General features: G+C 32.7%; 2 protein-coding genes across 3 annotated transcripts; one reads left to right on the forward strand and one right to left on the reverse strand.

The window, feature by feature from the left end:
* Positions 1-10,562: 10,562 nt before the first annotated feature.
* On the reverse strand, positions 10,563-16,255 carry LOC149475231 (sorting nexin-16-like). Of its 2 annotated transcripts, none has more exons than XM_089713672.1 (2): positions 16,022-16,255; positions 10,563-11,449 (listed from the first exon to the last, which is right to left on the reverse strand). In XM_089713672.1, exon 2 carries the CDS (start codon positions 11,434-11,436, stop codon positions 10,594-10,596), a length of 843 nt encoding a protein of 280 aa, XP_089569798.1. In that variant the 5' UTR covers positions 11,437-11,449; positions 16,022-16,255; the 3' UTR covers positions 10,563-10,593. The 2 variants fall into 2 exon arrangements, with proteins under 2 accessions (XP_089569798.1, XP_089569797.1); XM_089713671.1 differs by having other exon boundaries at positions 16,143-16,242.
* Positions 16,256-16,483: 228 nt separating this feature from the next.
* On the forward strand, positions 16,484-17,841 carry LOC149475232 (WD repeat domain-containing protein 83-like). The gene has a single exon (XM_089713673.1). The coding sequence runs from the start codon at positions 16,627-16,629 to the stop codon at positions 17,536-17,538; it is 912 nt and encodes a 303-aa protein (XP_089569799.1). The 5' UTR covers positions 16,484-16,626; the 3' UTR covers positions 17,539-17,841.
* Positions 17,842-18,879: the final 1,038 nt, after the last annotated feature.

Below are 18,879 nucleotides of genomic sequence, written 5' to 3' on the forward strand. Positions count from 1 at the left end.
TGTAAACGACTGATATTTATTTACATTTAAAACGTATAAATGATCCGTTTGTGAATGATCTGCAGTAATTAGCAAATTTTTACAGTCATTACATTTAACCCGTTTTACTATATTTTTTACTATGTATCCTGTTATATAATAAAGGATATTTGCTTGATAATCGGTATGGGTATTATATGAATCAAGACCCCGCAACTGGTTTTCTATATCATCTTCAGTATCTGTATCATCATCTTTATATTGTGCTGGTTCTAATAAACATGGCTGAGTCCGATAATCAAAGACATGAGTTGCCTCATACGTATGAACGATACAATTGGCGTTAATTGAGGGCTGTACCGAGTTTCGAAACAACAATTTCCTCAATCTTCGCCGAAATTCTAAAGGACTTGGGTTATCATTTGTCCGACCACGGGCTCTTATGCAAGAAAAATATATCTCTAAATTATCTTGTGAGCATTTAAAAGTAAGAAGATATTTAATTGGAGGATCTAGATTTAATAAATCCGCAAAAAGTAAGGGAAAATTATCTATATTCATTAAAAAACCTAATGCGAATGTTTTGCGCCCGTGTTGTAAAATATTTTTTCCATTAATATTCAAAGATTTTAAATATTCTTTTGTTTCTTCCAAAGTCTGTTCCCAATATTTTTTATTTGAAATTTTCATAGGACTCTTGTAGTCTATGCCGAGTATATTAAAATCTGCACATTCCCACAACATATCCTTACAAAATTTAATTAACTCCTGGCCAAACTCGGCGGAAGGATGGGCATTAAAGTCTCCCATAATATAAACACATTGAGTGTCCGACTCGTCAATAATAGCACTTATTTCGGCCAAGCAATCAATTTTCATACCACCTAGAACTAACTTCATGCTGTTAAATTTAGTTGTCGGTGTGCGCGCGCATCGTAAAAATTCACTCTCATCATTTTTCTCCATCGCGCCAAAAGAAGTATAACTTCAAAAATACTAAAGGGTAAGGAATAATAAAAATATTTTCTGTGAACCGATTTCGTTACTTTTTATTGTTATTGTATCTTATAATTTGTATTCTTCTTATATTTTTCCATTGTAATGATAAATAAATATTATTAAAACACATTGATATTTTACTTCATTAATTCCTCAAATGACTGGACGTTTCGCCAAATTATACAGCAAAATGTTTTCATAATAGCGGTCCTGTGTTCTGAAGATGCATTAGCATAGCGGAAGACGCAAACATGAAAAAAAAAACACTGAAAAGAACATTCCAATTTTCCAATGAATAATACTTGAACATCTATTAGTTAGCAAAAACTCTACAGTAACAGCTGTAAGCATAGAAAATGTAACTAATTAATTAATTTCAGCCTTACCGTAAATCATCAACCATCAATCGATCAATATATGTAAAACTCTTCCGTTACTTAGTGACTGACAGACAACGCACAGCCTAAAACCACTGGACCTAAAGATTTGAAATTTGGCACACTGTATATCTTGAGTATCCTAAAGGTGCACTTAGAAGGGCTTTTCCGAAATTACCACGGGGTAAATGGGATTTTACGTTTTATGACTTCCACGAGAACGAAGTCACGCGCAACATCTAGTATTATAGTAAAATTTTAATACGAATAAAATTTTATGTATCCGTAATTTTTTCCATAATATCCTGAATTTTTTAAATTTATACTCACCCCACGGAAATATAGACATATAGTACGACATAAAAGAGATGAAATTAATTATTTTGGAACTAATTCGTTTTTCATTACCTGGCAACCCTGAATTGGCAATGTAGCTGTCAAGTTGAATAAAAATTTGTTGTTTTTTTCGTGAAGTGGAGAATTATTGAGATAAAATTGTTATTTAGAACAAGAAATTTAAATAAAAAAGGAGACATCATGAAAAAGGTTAAACGTAGCGGTGTCCGTGATGTGGTGTATAAAGTTTTTATTCGGTGTTTGTCCGAATTTCAAGCTGGAAATTTATTGACTGATTTGGAAAACGTTTACAAACGTACAGCAGAATATACCGGTGAGATTCCATTTATTTTTGCTCAGTACTACGTAAAATAGAATATTCCATTAGTGACGAGTGTTTAATGTATGTATGTATGGCGATTATTACGTTTTCGCAATTTAATTTGAGGTTATTTGTATGTAAACAAAAACTAGTTTTTATAGTGCGACCAGCACAATTTGAGTCAAGAAGTTATATCCAATCCAACCAGCCTCAAATAAAGTACCTAGTTTAGATTTTACTACATAGTATAGTGATAACTGTTTTCATACAGCTATCTATCTATTAATCAATCAAACCATAAGAAAAAAAATCATATTTACAGATACTGAAGATGCCCCGTACCCTCTTGCCAGTACTTCGAAACAGAGTGATGATCAGTCCTTTGAAGGAGTAGAATATTTAGATTTTGATGAATTATATTAATGTACAAAATTTATCCACAAAAAAAATAAAAATATGTGGTTTTCAAATCGCCTTGTTTTTTTCTACCCGACGGACCCAGAAAGAGGGTAATGTGTTTGAGCTGCATGTATGCTTGTTTGTTTGTATGTTTGATTCTATGTGCGCCTCTGCAGTCTAAGCACTTGACCGATTTTTATAAAATAACTAATTCCAAATACATTTAAGTAAAATTTGACCTAGGTAGGTCAATTAAAATACTATGTATTTTTGTCTTAAATTTACACTATTGCTACAATGAAACAATTATAACGGTTTAAATCGCGGTATTTATTTTAGATTATATATATAGATTTTTGGATTTTTATTCTATAGTATCAAGATCGCTTGCGTCGCAGTATCAGTGTTGCTATATGAGCGACGGTGGCGCCCTCATTTATTTTCATCTCTTTTGTGTCGCACGTACTATATATTATATTTCCATGACACCGTAACTAGAAAGAGACGGAGGGGAAACGATAAGATTCAAGGTCAAATTCTTTGACTTTACTTTTTCTTAGGGAGTGTGGGTTCCATACGTAGTATATATGAGTAATACCTATAGTAAAAATAAATTGGATATTCAAAAACTGTGTTCAAAAGCCAGAAATCTTCTTATTTGTGTCTTGTATCTGTAGACTAATATTTTATAGAAACATTGAGCGTGTGAGCCCGAGACGGTTAAATAATTGAGTATTTGAATAATAAAAAAATATTGATTTTTTTAATGTATTTTAAAACTTTATTATTAATAATATTGATATTTAATGCAAAAAACTCCGAAAAATTATTTTTCAATTAATTATAAGCAATTAAAAATTGATGAAATTTAAATTAAAGTCACGTGACTATATACGCGCCATGACTGGTCACGATAGATGTGACGTCAAAATGTTATAGTTGTATATGTTTTTCTATCAACTGCAATGAGTGAAAACTAACATTATGACGTCACACGCGTTCGGGTGACGCTTCGGGAGTTGTCGGTGTGTTTTCGGTACTGGATTCAAAGACGAATTTTTATTTTGAAATAACTTTTGAATTATTGCAAAAAAAAATTTTAAAAAATAGTTTTGTTATAAAACTAATATATAATCTTTCCATTTAGCACAAAAAAAATTTTTATTCAAATACTCAATTAAACAAACCCACTCAATAGTCAATTGGTAGATATTTGACAAATTTAAGTAGCGCTGTTGCCTGTTATTTAAATTTTAAATAGAACCACACCCCGGACACTCCATACAAAATGATGTTTTGACAGTCACACTGTAGAGACTGCAAATGTGTGTGTTAACGCTTTATGGTTGGCACATTTGTGACTAGCGTAAAAAAAAATTCACGTTTTTCTGATGAAATACATCCGTAAACAGCACAATATCTAACCATTTTCTACGAAAAACGATAATCACAAATCCAAAATAATAAAATTACTTTAAGTCAATTTGATTAATGTTGTCAATCTTCGTTGCGTATCGTCCTTGCAGAAAAATATGGCCCATTTTATGTCTGATCGCGCGGGGGTGAGGTAAGTTTAATTTTGGCGGGAGGCGGAGAGTGTCCGTTCTGTAGCGTTTAGCTACTATTACGTATTCTGTGATAGAACCACAGAGCAAGTAATATAATAGAACAGCGATTGAGTTTCCCTATTCATTATACACATAAGATCGAGTTTTACTAAATAAGTGCGGTGGGAGGGATGGGAGTTAAAGCCATGGGGTTGCAGCTTAGAATTTGAGAAATTTCTGTCCTATGTCTAGATTTCTCCATATTATATAGTTAATATCTTCAATTCTTCAACGAAAGGAAATATGTAACTGATTTTAACAAAAAATATTCTTATGGAGAGAAAAGAAAACGTAAACATGTACTACGGGCGAAGCCAGGAGGACCGTTAGTATTAAATAAAGAATACAACATAGCTATAAAATTTATTGTATTACATTAACATCAATCAATTTCGAGACAATTCATACGGACAAAATAATTTAACTTATCTATACAAATATTATAAAGAGGAAAGGTTTGATTTTTTGTTTGTTTGTTTGTATGAATTGAATAGGCTCCGAAACTACTTGGCAGATTTGAAAAATTCTTTCACTGTTGGAAAGCTACATCATTTCTGAGTGACATAGGCTAGGTTTTATCCCGGAAATCCCACGGGAACGGGAACTATGCGGGTTTTTTTTTGAAAACGCGGGCGAAGCCGCAGGCGGAATGCTAGTTGTTTAATACAATAACAACATCTGAACTGATTTTTAATGTTTTTTATTGAGTTCAGATTTTTAGGTAAACAAAATGCTTTTTTTTTTGTAAATTTCATAAATTACATCAAGAATCCGAGTTTTATAAATTAAACAAATTCCCATTGAAAAAAAGTACATATTTAGTATTTACAATATTATTCCTTATAGAAAAAAAAACTTTGTGCCATCAGAAATAAAAAAATAAAAATTATCGATAGGTAAGAAAATATACATCCATTTATTACATTAAATTTAAATTAATATTTTAATTATCTTCTAATCTTCTTCTTCTTATATATAAAAATGAATCGCAAAATGTGTTGGTAAGCGCATAACTCGAGAACGGCTGAACCGATTTCGATAATTCTTTTTTTATTATATTCCTTGAAGTACGAGGATGGTTCTTACGTAAACATGTACCACGGGCGAAGCCGGGGCGGACCGCTAGTTATTTATAAAAACAAAACTGACAAATCATTCCAAACGACAGGAATATGTTGATAATTACTAAAATATCAATGCAATATAAACTCTATCTGTACAGAAAATGGTTCATATTAGAATAACATATTGAAACGGTTCTTTTCAAATTTTGTTCAATACTATTTCAATGTAAACCTGTCTCTTTCTATAACATAGAATCATTATTCGCTAGAGCGAGACTGACTATTTCACATATTATATTTAAAATGTAAAAGCATGTTCTCTACTTCCGTCTCGTTTTAACAAACGATACTTTAACGCAATCGAGAGAGACAAAAGATCGTATATCTTATAAAAACTATATAAGACAAACATCGCCCGTATCAAGCAAAAATCGCTCATATGTATAACGGCAAAAGATCTAAAAATACATGTAAACGATTGTATATAATAAATGTTACATAAGGCACATTATTGCTTGTACATTTAGTTATCACAACGCTGATTCATTTTAACCGGCGGTTTCTATATTCTTGAAAAAATTGGCTCCCAAAATTATTTTTTTTATCGACGCAATATTGAATTTTGAGTAAAGTGAGTAGTGACATAACTCAGTTTTGACCCGTGGTTTTGACCAATTATATTATAATAATTTATAAGTAAAAAGGCAAAGATTGGTTCTTAGCGTAAATGAATTATCCACAATTTACTTCAGTTGTCTCTTTTTCGCTCACGATAGTTGAATCATGCTATCTCACTTTGACGTCTAATCGTGTGTGCGTGTGTGCCGTTTTAGAAGATCGAATGTTGTATTGGTAACCTATCTACACCCTTTTACTTATAATATCATTGATTCTATCTTTATGTTTACGGTCTTGTTACTTCAAATGTATAAAAATTATTAGAATAGATGAAAATGCGTATTTAAAATACCTAAATGATATCATCGACAACATGTGACATCCGCCAACCCGCACTTGGCCAGCGTGGTGGATTATGGCCTGTACCCTTATAGGAAGCCCGTGGGCCGTGTCCCAGTAGTGGGAACGTATATGAGCTGATGATGATGATGAAATGATATAAGAATATAGAAACCGGTTATTAATACTTAGTAAAAACTTAACATTTATTTATGGTTATTTTGCGAATTATATTAAGACTATGCACATATTTTGTATTACAGTAGGCTTTATACATTTGAACATGAAACAAACTCTGGTATTTATAAATTAGTTAATATTTTTCATAAACATCATAAATTGCTATTATAATTATATCAATAATTTTTCATTTTTTTGCAATTTAATATTTATGCTGTAATGTTGCCACTTCTTATACAAAAACAAACTTTAGAATTCTCAGAATATTTTTGTTTGCCTGTACTATAAATATGCCATAAATGCCGGCTCTATTTAAAATTATTAACATCATGTAAATTATTTGTAGGGTCAACCGGGGCAAATGCAACTAAAAAATAACAAGTCTCAAGTTTGATCGGTTGCAGTTATCTCCTTTTATATTTGGTCATTTACTTGACCCATTTATTGTTTTTTGTATTTATTCAAGATTATTTTAAACCAATCAAGCAATACAGTAGTCTTATAAATAACTGGTAGTGAGAATATTTCCTAAAATTGGTAGAAAAAGTTACATTAACCCCTAGTCGGGGGTAAATGCAACTAACTGCCATAGCTCTTCTTCTATTTCATATAAAACAACGAATATAGAATATATTTATGAGATTTCATGTTATTCATAGGATTTTGAACTGGATTACCGTGTAGCAAGGACGAGTTTTCAGGAAAAATCTTATTTTTCTAAATGTGGGGCAAATGCAACTATTTGTTAGAGAATTAGTGTGGGGAATGCAAAAAACTTATTCATCGATATATTTTTATTATTCTATATATAATCGCAACAAAAAAAAATAGTTTGGAAAATCCAAAAGTGCACGCCTCATAATTTTTTTTAAAATAATTATTTATTAATTATTATTTTTGTTTATTTAATAACAATTAAACCACATCGAATCAGACCCTGAAAAATGAAAGGGTTCTATTCCTGAGCACACTCAAGCGTAAGAGAAAAAAAAGATCGATTAGTAAAGTATTTCGGTCGCTATCGTGTTAACAAGAAAAAGGATCCGCACATACAGACACACGGACGTCCAAGACAGAACTTTTTTAAACTGTTTTTTAACTAGTTTAAATAACAAAAATGACATCAAAAATATCATGAATGTTAAAAATAGTGTTTTTTCTTAATATGTGTGTGTATGTATTATCTTACAAGTGCAATGTATGATACATAAAGACATTTTAAGTTTGAAAAATCAGATGTTTTGTGCGAAGTGACAGTAGTACCCACCTCAACGCTTCGCTTATGAGGCGTGCAATACAGTGTACTACCTACTAAGTCAATTTTAGTTTTTGGTCAGAACAAATAATATTCTTTGTGTTAAATATTGTTAAAATCGTAAACCAAACAAAATACGTTTATTAGTTAATCAACCGTTAACTAAAAATTACTTGAACAATCACAGAACTATCCTACCTATCGTTTTTAGTTATATTCTTTAACCACGCTTTTTTATCTAATTTGAATTTTACTTATGAACCCGTCTCTGGGTATAATATCGAAGAAATAATCGATGGTTCTTCTTTAATTAATCATAAAGAAAGTATATTTTGACCACCAAGAAGGACATAATAAATTAAAAATATCGACACTGTCACATCACTAGTGTTTTTAGTTTCATACAAAAATATAAGGGGCTATTGTAACTAACCTCACAGTTGCAATAACCCCACAGTGAAATTTTCATGAGGCAATTGTAACTGCATCAATAACACAAAATAGAGTCAACTAACGCATTAAAAATATAAATGAAATATGCTTAACGGCTTGTGATAATCGTGTCCAATCAAAAACACCTGCAAAAAATCACTCCTAAACAATTTTTTTGTCTGTAAAACTCGACACCTGTTTTTACGCACACCAACTTCAAAATAGCGGTTTGACACAATGGCCTATAAATCCAATAGTTTTCATCGTAGTGGCACCATCTATTACTTGTAAGATTTATTAGTCGTTGAGTTATTGAATCATAGGTGGCGATATATTACAACAACTCTAATAAATTAGTTATGATAACTAGTTGCCATAGCCCCATAGTTGCATTTGCCCCGGTTGACCCTACATTTTTTTGTATTATTCGACTGGATTTAAAATCCATTACAAGTTTTTAAATCAACAATTTCCATGTAATTTTTGTAGATTTGTGTTATAATATGTATTTAATTTGCACTTAATAATAGAACTTATATTGAAACTAAGCTGTATTCACACATTTTTTCACTTATAAATTTTAGTCAAGGGCTGATTTTTTCCTACCATTTCATTAGAATGCATTGTTGTTAATATTTCGCTTTTTTTGAATTTAATACAAAATTAATATAATAAGTTACTAATACATATTATAAATGCGACCGTTTGTTTGTAGGCCTTTCTTGATCTTCTTATATATAAAAATGAATCGCAAAATGTGTTGGTAAGCGCATAACTCGAGAACGGCTGAACCGATTTCGATAATTCTTTTTTTATTATATTCCTTGAAGTACGAGGATGGTTTTTATGTAGAGAAAACGTAAATATGTACCACGGGCGAAGCCGGGGCGGACCGCTAGTATTATATGATTTTGTATCTGAAGTTAGTCTTTTTCGTTACGCGTGACATTTTTCCGTTACGCGCCATCTTTTTCTTATCACTACCACGCGTGATTCGACGTATTTCTGTAAAGTTGCATATAGTAAATTATTTTTTGAAAAATAAGGTCATACATAAGTTTCACTTCTTACGTGTGTACACGCCCACATTTTTTTTTGGACATGAGAACACAACATGCGCTATAGAAATACTTGTTTCAGCACGCGGGTACATCCGCGGCAGCTTGTGAATTATAAAGTAAAAACCAGCCCTTTTTAGTGTCATGTTTAGAAAAATACTTAAAATAAATCTAAAAACTAATGAACAATTACACATACGCTTATCACAATAAAATGCTTATCAATTAGCACCTATAGGTTATAATACTTGTTTTGATTACGAGCTGAAGTTTTTTTTTTATATGTACATATGTCACTTTTAATCACGCAAAAACGGCTGAACGCAATTTGATGGAGTTTGACTCAGATGGTTTGTAACTCGCTATTTTTTTTATTCACAACACACGATGCTATTTTTTGCTAGAGCGAGATAGTAGTAAAGAAGCAATATGATAGCAACGCGCTTAGGTAAAACAATAAGCTATCTTTGTACCAAATTGTATCCATATCTGTTTAGCCTTTCTTTGTGAGTGGAACAAACAAACATACAAACTATATTCGTGTGATTCGTACATTAAATTACAACTTTCAGCTCGCAATCAAAAAATAGATCATTTCTTAGTATTTGGTAATTTCATTAAAATTAAAATGTTACTGTTAAATAAAATATTGAATGTTGAAATGTGTGAAGAGAAAGGGTGTGAACAATTGACATATATTTTTATTTATTTGTTTTATTTGATCTTAAAAACTATTATTTGTACATTGTTATATACGTCATAATTATTTAATTTCATATTCATTAAGAATCATTGCATGAAAAGGTTTTAAATTGAAATTAAATGAGGGCAGTTCAACAAAACTAATATTCAACTACCTTCAAATTTACGTAAATAAACTGCAATCGGTGTAATCATGTTAAAATTTGACCGATTTAATTAACTCTCTAATATCTTTTAATTATAAGAAAGAAAATATTTGTTCTTTGTTCACACCCTACCCCACAACACAACACAAATAAAAAAATAAATGCTTTCATAATATAACATAAATATCACTACATTTGTACATTACAACCTAAAAAATATAATATTATACGTAGAAAGGTGTAGATAGGCTAAAAGCATTCCACAATGTGGCTAAGTAACCACTATTGACTTCATACAGAAAAATGACAACACTAAATAGATCGTCTAGCGCAAACACTTTCTCACTCTGGGAATAACACTTCTATAAGACATCATGGTAACCCTCCAGTTGTCTCTTTTTCGCTAACGATAGTTGAATCATGGCATCTCACTTTGACGTCTAATCGTGTGTGCGTGGGTGCCGTTTTTGAAGATCGAATGTTGTGTTTGTAACATAGTACTTATATTATTGATTCTATGTATATATTTTATGGTGACATCAGTTCAAACGTTAAGTAACCCGTGGATATTTTATTAAAATTGATGAAAATGCGTATTTAAAATACCAAAATGATATATTAATATAGATAATATAACCAAAATGATATATTAAATATCTATCTACACCTGAATTTGATATTTAGTTTTACATCATTCAAATGCTTGATATTCGCATCCCGCTTCGAGATCGAATTTTTCTATGCTTTAAAAAACCTATCTACACCCATTTACTTATAATATCATTGATTAGAACATTTCGGACAGTTCTTAACTTTATCCTCGATCTGCGACAGGCGTGTTTGTAAATGCATGATCGTCGCGTCCTTTTGCTTCAACTGCATTTTCAACGTGGTAATAGAATCTTCTAGAGCCCCATACACCGCTTGTACTTCTGGCTGGTACGTGAACACTTGAGGCGGTTCGTCCAAGCAAAAGAACTCCCTAACGACAGGGTGATTGGGTAGTTTATTCAATATCGCGTTCACGAACACTTGTAACCCACGCACTCGTTCTTCTAAGAACGCCGGTTCGAAGTTATCCCTGAACCACCGTTTCCCTGGCAACGGGAGAATCAGGTTCGGCTGTTCGCTCTTTATCCTATTGTATAATCGAACAAAGTCTGTGTATCTCCGGAAAACAAGCCAGGACTGGTCCCGCTTATCATCTTCTACTTTTAATTTGTATATTGTGAATCTTGCTCTTTCTTCCATAACTTCGTACCCAACTATTGGTATTTGCAGTGATTCAAACTTCTTTATATCATCACTGTGTAGGCTTAAATCGACGTTACTGATGCTGTTCACGCTATTTCTAAATTCACGATGATACGAATCGTTTAGATTGCCCATGGATTTGTAATGGTTACGTTGCATGATTGTCTTGTTCCTGGGACCATCTGTTTCGTTGTCAGACGCGCAATCTTTGTATCTCTTCTTGTATATATTATATTTGACGATGGACGCTGTGTTTTGGGTCTCATCACTCGATGTAGACGATATCTCATTGTTCATGGCGTCTCGCTCTTTCCTGTTATCTGGTATGTTTATTGTCCGTTGGTTATCTAAGTTTTGTACTGCTGCCATTGTACTGTGGAATCTGTAACAATGGATCGAGGTTAGACGTATATATAAATTGATTTATGACCTGGAGTTATCTATTCAAATTGATCATATCATCTCTTTGATAAGGAATTGTAATGAAAACTATTGTTCTCTTGGATTCGGATACCTACGTTTTGCCAGTTTCTATTGTGTCAAAGATTTAAACAAATTTTGTAAAATAATCATTATAATTAAAGAGATGTTTTTTTAAACATAATGCATTATGCAAGGAAAGGCAACGACTAATGCAATGATTGATGTAATAATCTATACTTATAATAAATCTGTAGAGAGGCCAATTCTGTACATGAAATATATTTAAAAAAAAAACTATGAAGGGGTGATAAGGGATCGCTACTGATGCCAAAAATGCAATCAGTAAAATTTTTGTCTGTCTGTCTGTCTGTCTGTCTGTCTGTATATTCGCTATAGAAACAGAAACTACACGACGGATTTTAACCAAATTTGGCACAATTATTCTTCATACTCCTGGGCAGGTTATAGTAAAAGAATCATGTAAATCGGTTTAGAAACACCAAAGTTATACATGAAAAGTCATCGCGCGTGAATACAGAATCATGCCATAAGGATTATTTTCGTGTATCAGTTGCCGCGTTCGACGCGCTTCGCGGCGGGAGCTATAAAAAGGCGGCGGGTCTGCACCCGTTTCGCGTTGTCACGGCATCACGTGTGAACGGCTGAACCGATTTCGATAATTCTTTTCTATTAAGTATATTCCTTGAAGTACAAGGATGGTTCTTATGTAGAGAAAACGTAAATATGTTCCACGGGCGAAGCCGGGGCGGACCGCTAGTTTATAATAAAAGTAACTCTACCACTCAACAGTGTGACTCACTGCTCTCCGTAAAAAAACAATTGTCTCTACTTCTCTGCTTTAAGACAATACTACAAGTAAATGCAAGACAGTTGCATTTACATAAGAATATATATAATAGAATTATATTACATGGCTTCGAAACATATGTCTTAAGATATTAAACAGATTATAATAATATAAATATAGTTTACTAGCTTTCCGCCCGCGGTTTCCCCTGCTCTGTCTTCTCATCAAATTATATACTAAAACCTTCCTCGAGCACTTCTATTAAAAAGAGCCTGTGTGCCGAGCACACGTGTCAGAAGTGAACTAGGCATCCAACTTAAAAAAAGCACATTTTTTTTATTGGAAATATTTATTATACACAAACATCTAGGACCATTTATCAGTAATTTTTACGTATGTAGTAATCGTAAAATCTTCGAATCGGAAGTTATTGAGATATATTGGGTCGAAAATCGATTTTTTTCGATTATCCACCTTCAATCAATTTCTGACTTACTACGATCGAATATTATTCCACTACAAACATCTGTGACCATTTATCAGTAATTTTTACGTATGTATCAATCGTAAAATCTTCAAATCGGAAGATAAAAAGATAATCGATTTTATCGATTAAGTATTCGCATTAAATCAATTTCCGGCTTACTACAATCGAATATTTTTCCACTTCTACCCCTAGGGCCATTTATAATTCATTTATAACGTTTGAGGCAAAATTAACATTTTCGAATCGGAAGATATTGAGATAAATTGAGTCTAAAATCGATTTTTTCGATTATCCGCTCTCAATCAATTTCTGATTAGCTACAAACAGAGGCGGCTCGCCCTAAGGAGCGCTGGTGCAGTGAACTCCCATAAATAATTATAATAAAATCATACTCCTTAATTTAATTATTAACATTAATTATTACTATTTAAAATCAATCGTAATCTTTAAAACTACTGTTAATACCAATGAATATATCCATCATTCCATCATCCCATACACCTGTATAATACCTACTGTATTAATGTAACGCGCGAAGCGGTGCGCTCACGATTGCGATCCAATGAAAAAAGATTTAGTACATTTCCTAATACGAAATCCAATAGGAGTGAAAGAGAGGGTTTTGCCAAAGCCCTGCGCGTGAAACAAAAGATTTTCTATGGAAAAGTAGCAAAATTCGGAGCGGCGCACCCGCAAACGTTGCCGGTTCGTTTTTACCGCCCGGCACAGAGCAAGTAATATAGTACCGCCCGGCAGGACAGCGATTGAGACGTTGCCAGTTGCCACGTCTATAATATAAACAAACACTCGACTCTCGAGTCAACTTCAATGCACGCGCGCGATTCATGCAATTTTCTAATTAAAATTATAAAATACGTGTTGAAATAGCCTGTAGTTATCAGTATTACTTGTGAGTGTTAAAATGAACAATAATTATAATGTGGCGTTCATTAAAAAGTGTGATAAAACGTTACAAATTCGGCTTGAATGTAAAGCTAAGGGACCGCCACGGCCTGAACTTGATCTTACGCAAAAATGTACGACAAAAACGAAAACATATACGCGTGTGTTTAAATCTGAACAATATGTGAAAACACCGTGGTTGTGTGGTTGTGATGAAAGCAACAACAGATATTTACGTATGTCTTGTCGCTTTAAGTTATAGATATTTTTGCACACCAAAAAGAAAGACGTATGTATTTCCTTTATAAGTAATTTTTTTGATAAATGTACTGCTTTACACCATGTATTTTCAGTGTTTTATTTCAAGTGAACACCCATAAAATTTTGTCACGAGCCGCCTCTGGCTACAAAAGAATATTTTTTTCAGGTAGAATCAACCGGAATAACATTTTATGCAATTTCAGGGCAATACAATCTTTTGATACCTATAATTTTTTTTTGGCACAACCACAAACAAATTAAGTTTCACTATTTACTACTACATATTGAAATTTTTCAAATTCACACAAAAAATGACGTGTTTTTAACTTCGAGTGCCCAGTTCACATAGCCAAATATTTTGTTTATTTCTTCAATGCGCTAATCTCAGGAACAATGGGTCCAATTTGAAAAATTATTTCAGTGTTAGATAGTCCATTTATCGAGGAAGCCTATAGGGTATATATCATCACTGTATTACAACAAATAGGAGCTGAGAAATGCGAGTGAAACAATGGGACACAGCAAGTAATAGATAACAATTGTAATATTGACACGATTTTAAAAGAGCAACTGGAGTTTCTTGCCGGTTCTTCTCCGTAGATACTGCTTTCAGAATCGGTGGTAAATGTTAAACATATGTAATGACGATTCGAAAGTACTTCAAAAAGAAGTCTACTTGAATAAATAAATGTTTGAGTTTGAACAAGAATTTAAATGTAGATCCGTTGTTATAGCAAAAAGGTCAAGCAAATGTATGCATTATTGTAATATCTTGTGACCCTTAATCTATTTATTCTATTTATAGATTTGCTTGTTACATTTATTACTACCATAGTATAAAGAGAACAAGTATGTTATCTTCGAACAAAGGTACATCGCGCCGTTTGTATGTATGCGGAACGCTTGGCCACTTTGCCAGACAGTTGGAGAGTGACAACAAATAAGGAGTTTGAGACACTTTTGGCTGAACCGAACATCTTAGGAGAGGTGAAAGCGCACAGGCTATGATGGATAGGCCATGTTATGTGAATGGTAGATGATCATGCTGATAAGCGGGCTTACTTGGGACGTCCTTTAGGCCGCCTGCCAGTTGGCCGCCCTAAGTATCGCTAGGCTGACCACGTAACTAACGATAAGTGGCATAGAAGTGATTGGGAAAACACAATACGTATGCAAGCTTGACGCACGCACACAACGCCGCTCGGTTCCTCCTCATGGACCGTTCTTGTTAGGATTGCCCCATTGCTGTGAGCGGTCGGTGCTTGTTTATACACTTATTTAAAATATCAATGTGACCAGTGACAACCCTGCGACTACTCTGGGTACCATGAGCTCCTAAACGCTGAGAGTCGGCCTACTCGTTCTCTTTATACTATGTTACTTCTATATGGTAGAATGAAGATAATGCACTTCATACCAAAATATGAAGTTAGGAATTATTTTTATTATTTCTTTCCTATTTTTTTAATTAAATGATAATAAATAATAATAAGTACTGGAAAATCAAACACAAGAGAATACTTAAAATTTGTTTTTCAAACCATACTTATATATTATAACTAATATTTTATATTCTTTGTCTTTCTTTTATGTCACAACAAAGAAATTTTAAAACATGAATAGGTCTGCCCTGCCGTGATGATTTATAGCCATCCTCAATAAATGGGCTATCTAACACAGAAAGATTGTTTCAAATTGGACCAGTAGTTCCTGAGATTTAAGGACAAACAAACAAACTCGGAATCTTCGTATTATCGTCATATAGAATAATTATAATTATAATTCCTATTGGTAACATATTTTGTAAACAAATTATATATGATACAGTATATTCACATTTAAGTTAATAGGCGTAATAATTACAGTTGTAATGCTATTAAACGACTAATGCGTTAAAATGTTGACTCTTTTGTAAGTTCAAGGTGATTTGACCACAATAACTAATGTCATAAAAGTTTTAGCAAAACTTCGATACCCATTTAAACACAAGTTCTTCAAAATTAATCACAATATTTAAATTAACATGAAAGAAGGACAACGATGAAATTTAAAAAATTTTTGCATAAACTTACATATTATTATCATCAATATGTTGCTGTTTGATATGTTTTACTTTTGACGCTGTTTATTATTATGCACTTTAACACAAATGTATTCACATTAAATTTATATATAGCACCACGATTCACTTACTTTATAATATTTAACTCACGTTTGTTTATTTTTATGAGAATTAAATGGGAAAATAATTTCGATAACATAAAAACACGTCAAATTACAAGTCACTTTTTTAATTACCTATAACCTACCACAGATTAAATAATTTTGATATTCACTTGCGTCTTGCACATCACAGATATTGTTCGTAATATTTAGGACGTAAAAAACTGTTTTAGTGCGCTTTTCTTACATTATATGGTTATAAGATAAGTGTATTGTTATCGTTTGAGCTTGAACAACGAAAATATTAGTTGTTTAAACGGTTTATATTAAGTAAGCTAATTTAATTTTTAAACAGTGGTTACGTAAAAAAATAGAAACACCAAACAAGTATCAGAATCATGTCAAATTCAATCTGAAGTCAAACAGCTGTTTAGTTATTTGTTTACTTTACAGTTTTGTATCATTTCAGTTTTATAAAACCATACAATAAAATAAATGAATCAGTCGTAAAAACATGTCTGAAACAACACAATTAATAACATTAACAACAATAAAATGTAAGCAGCAAGCTGTGCGTGCTGTGAGATTTAACATCGATGGGACATATTGCCTCACGTGTGGTGCCGACAAAAAAGTTAAATTATGGAATCCACATAAAAACTTGTTACTTAAAACCTACGGCGGTCATGCGAATGAGGTATTAGACGTTGCTGGGTCATGCGACAGTAGCCAGATAATATCGGGAAGCGTGGATAAATCTGTAATATTGTGGGACGTAACTACAGGCCAACCGCTTCGTCGGTACCGCGCACATGCAAGCTCCATAACGTGTATTAGGTTTAACGAAGAATCGACCATGGCTGTGTCTGGCTCCATAGACAATACCGTAGCTTTTTGGGACGTCGCTAGTCGAAGGCAAGAGCCTGTGCAGACGTTAAAAGACGCGAAAGACAGTATCACATCCATACAGGTTACTGACCATGAAGTTTTAACTACATCCGTCGATTGTCACACGAGGTTGTATGATATGAGAGTGGGAAAAATGATTTCTGATTATGTCGGCGCTATTATAACCCATGGAAGCATGACACATGATGGGCAGTGTTATGTATTAAGTTGTTCAGACGATACAATCAAATTGTTTGACAAAGATTCTGGTGAATTACTGAACACATTTTCAGGACACCAAAGTAGAGATTATATGCTGGAGAATTGTATAAATGAAAAAGATAGTCACATCATATCTGGTTCAGCGAGTGGTGAGGTGTTTTATTGGGATTTAATATCAAGTAATATAACAAATAAGTTAGTACATACTAGTAATAAAGCAGTGGTGTCTCTGAGTCATCATCCTACTGATAATTATTTATTAACTGCATGTGAAGATGAAGTCAAGTTATGGGGGATTAAGGCTATGGATGATTAATATTAAAATAAGTTAGGCTGCATTTCCATCTGGTCTTAGACTTGCAAGCTGCTGTCAGACAAAGTTTTCTTGCAAATGGAAACGCAGCCTTAGAATAAATGCTAATTTTAGTAAGTGAAGTGTGGTGAAGTTTAATAAAATTAAAAACTATGTAGTATAAACTCATTAAATTATTGTATTGTCACCAATACTCGTGTTGGTTTCCTACAAGTATACAAACATACAGGTGAAATTAATAAAAGTGTGCTAAAATGTTAAAAATGAAAACAATTTCTATTTCATATGTTATTAAAGGAAGTAAAATATGAATTTTTATTTACTAGCTTTCCGGCCGCGGCTTAGCCCGCTTTGTCTAAAACATAATAAATTATATACTAAAACCTTCCTCTTGAATCACTGTCTATTAAAAAAAACCACATCAAAATCTGTTGCGTAGTTTTAAAGATTTTATTACATGACAGAAAAAGCGACTTTGTTTTATACTATGTAGTGATAATAATTATTGAGTTCTATAATATCCAACCCCTGCTGACTGAAAAATAATATCCAAAAATTTTGAATTATAAAAGTACCTATTTGAATGTGTCGATTTTTTTATGACTGAATGCAATAACACCTTCATAATTGCATATCTACTTTTAAATGATCAGTCAGTCAGAAACCATTCAGATTTCTGAATTTTGGATGCTAACTTGCTAAAAGCAAATTTTTTCTAAATTTAGTGACCGCTAGTTCCTGTATTAAAGGCATTACGATTTCACATAACTTAATAATATTGTGTATGTAACGATCTAGATTCTAGAATAAATCTATAAACAATTTCTGTACCCTGTAAAACTATTACAATATTAATTATCTTATTTCGTTTCTAAATTTAGGATAGTGTGATCGGAAGCTTCGGATTTCAAAATGAGCTATATTGTGTTTCTACATTCAGTCGCTAAATTTAGAAAAGTGTATTATGGGCATAAAGAGCCAAGAGATCTCCATTTGTATAACGTTGATAAATCTTTTGGAAGCAATCTCTAATGCCCATTTTTCATTCGTGTAAGTTTTCCGCCTGCGGCTTAACCCGCTGTGTTGGTTCATTCTCACTCTACGCGCTGTGTCAACCAAATAAATTATACATCTATACCTTTCACTTTAGTATAACCGCATCAATAACCATCGCGTAGTTTTAAAGATTTAAATTTTGGTTCTGTGTGGCAGTAAGTGTTGCTAGCAAGAGCTTAATACTTGCTCTGTGAGAGCAAGAGCTAGTGATAACCATAGACTATGCATATTATAATAGAAAAATGTGAGTGGTAACTGGTAACCCTCCCAAGTCTCAAATGCTTAGGA

Source organism: Colias philodice, chromosome 31 (assembly GCF_061535455.1).
Source record: "Colias philodice isolate Cphi_HAF_F1 chromosome 31, ilColPhil1 Martin Lab GWU primary, whole genome shotgun sequence".
In the NCBI taxonomy this organism is placed as follows: Eukaryota; Metazoa; Arthropoda; class Insecta; order Lepidoptera; family Pieridae; genus Colias; species Colias philodice.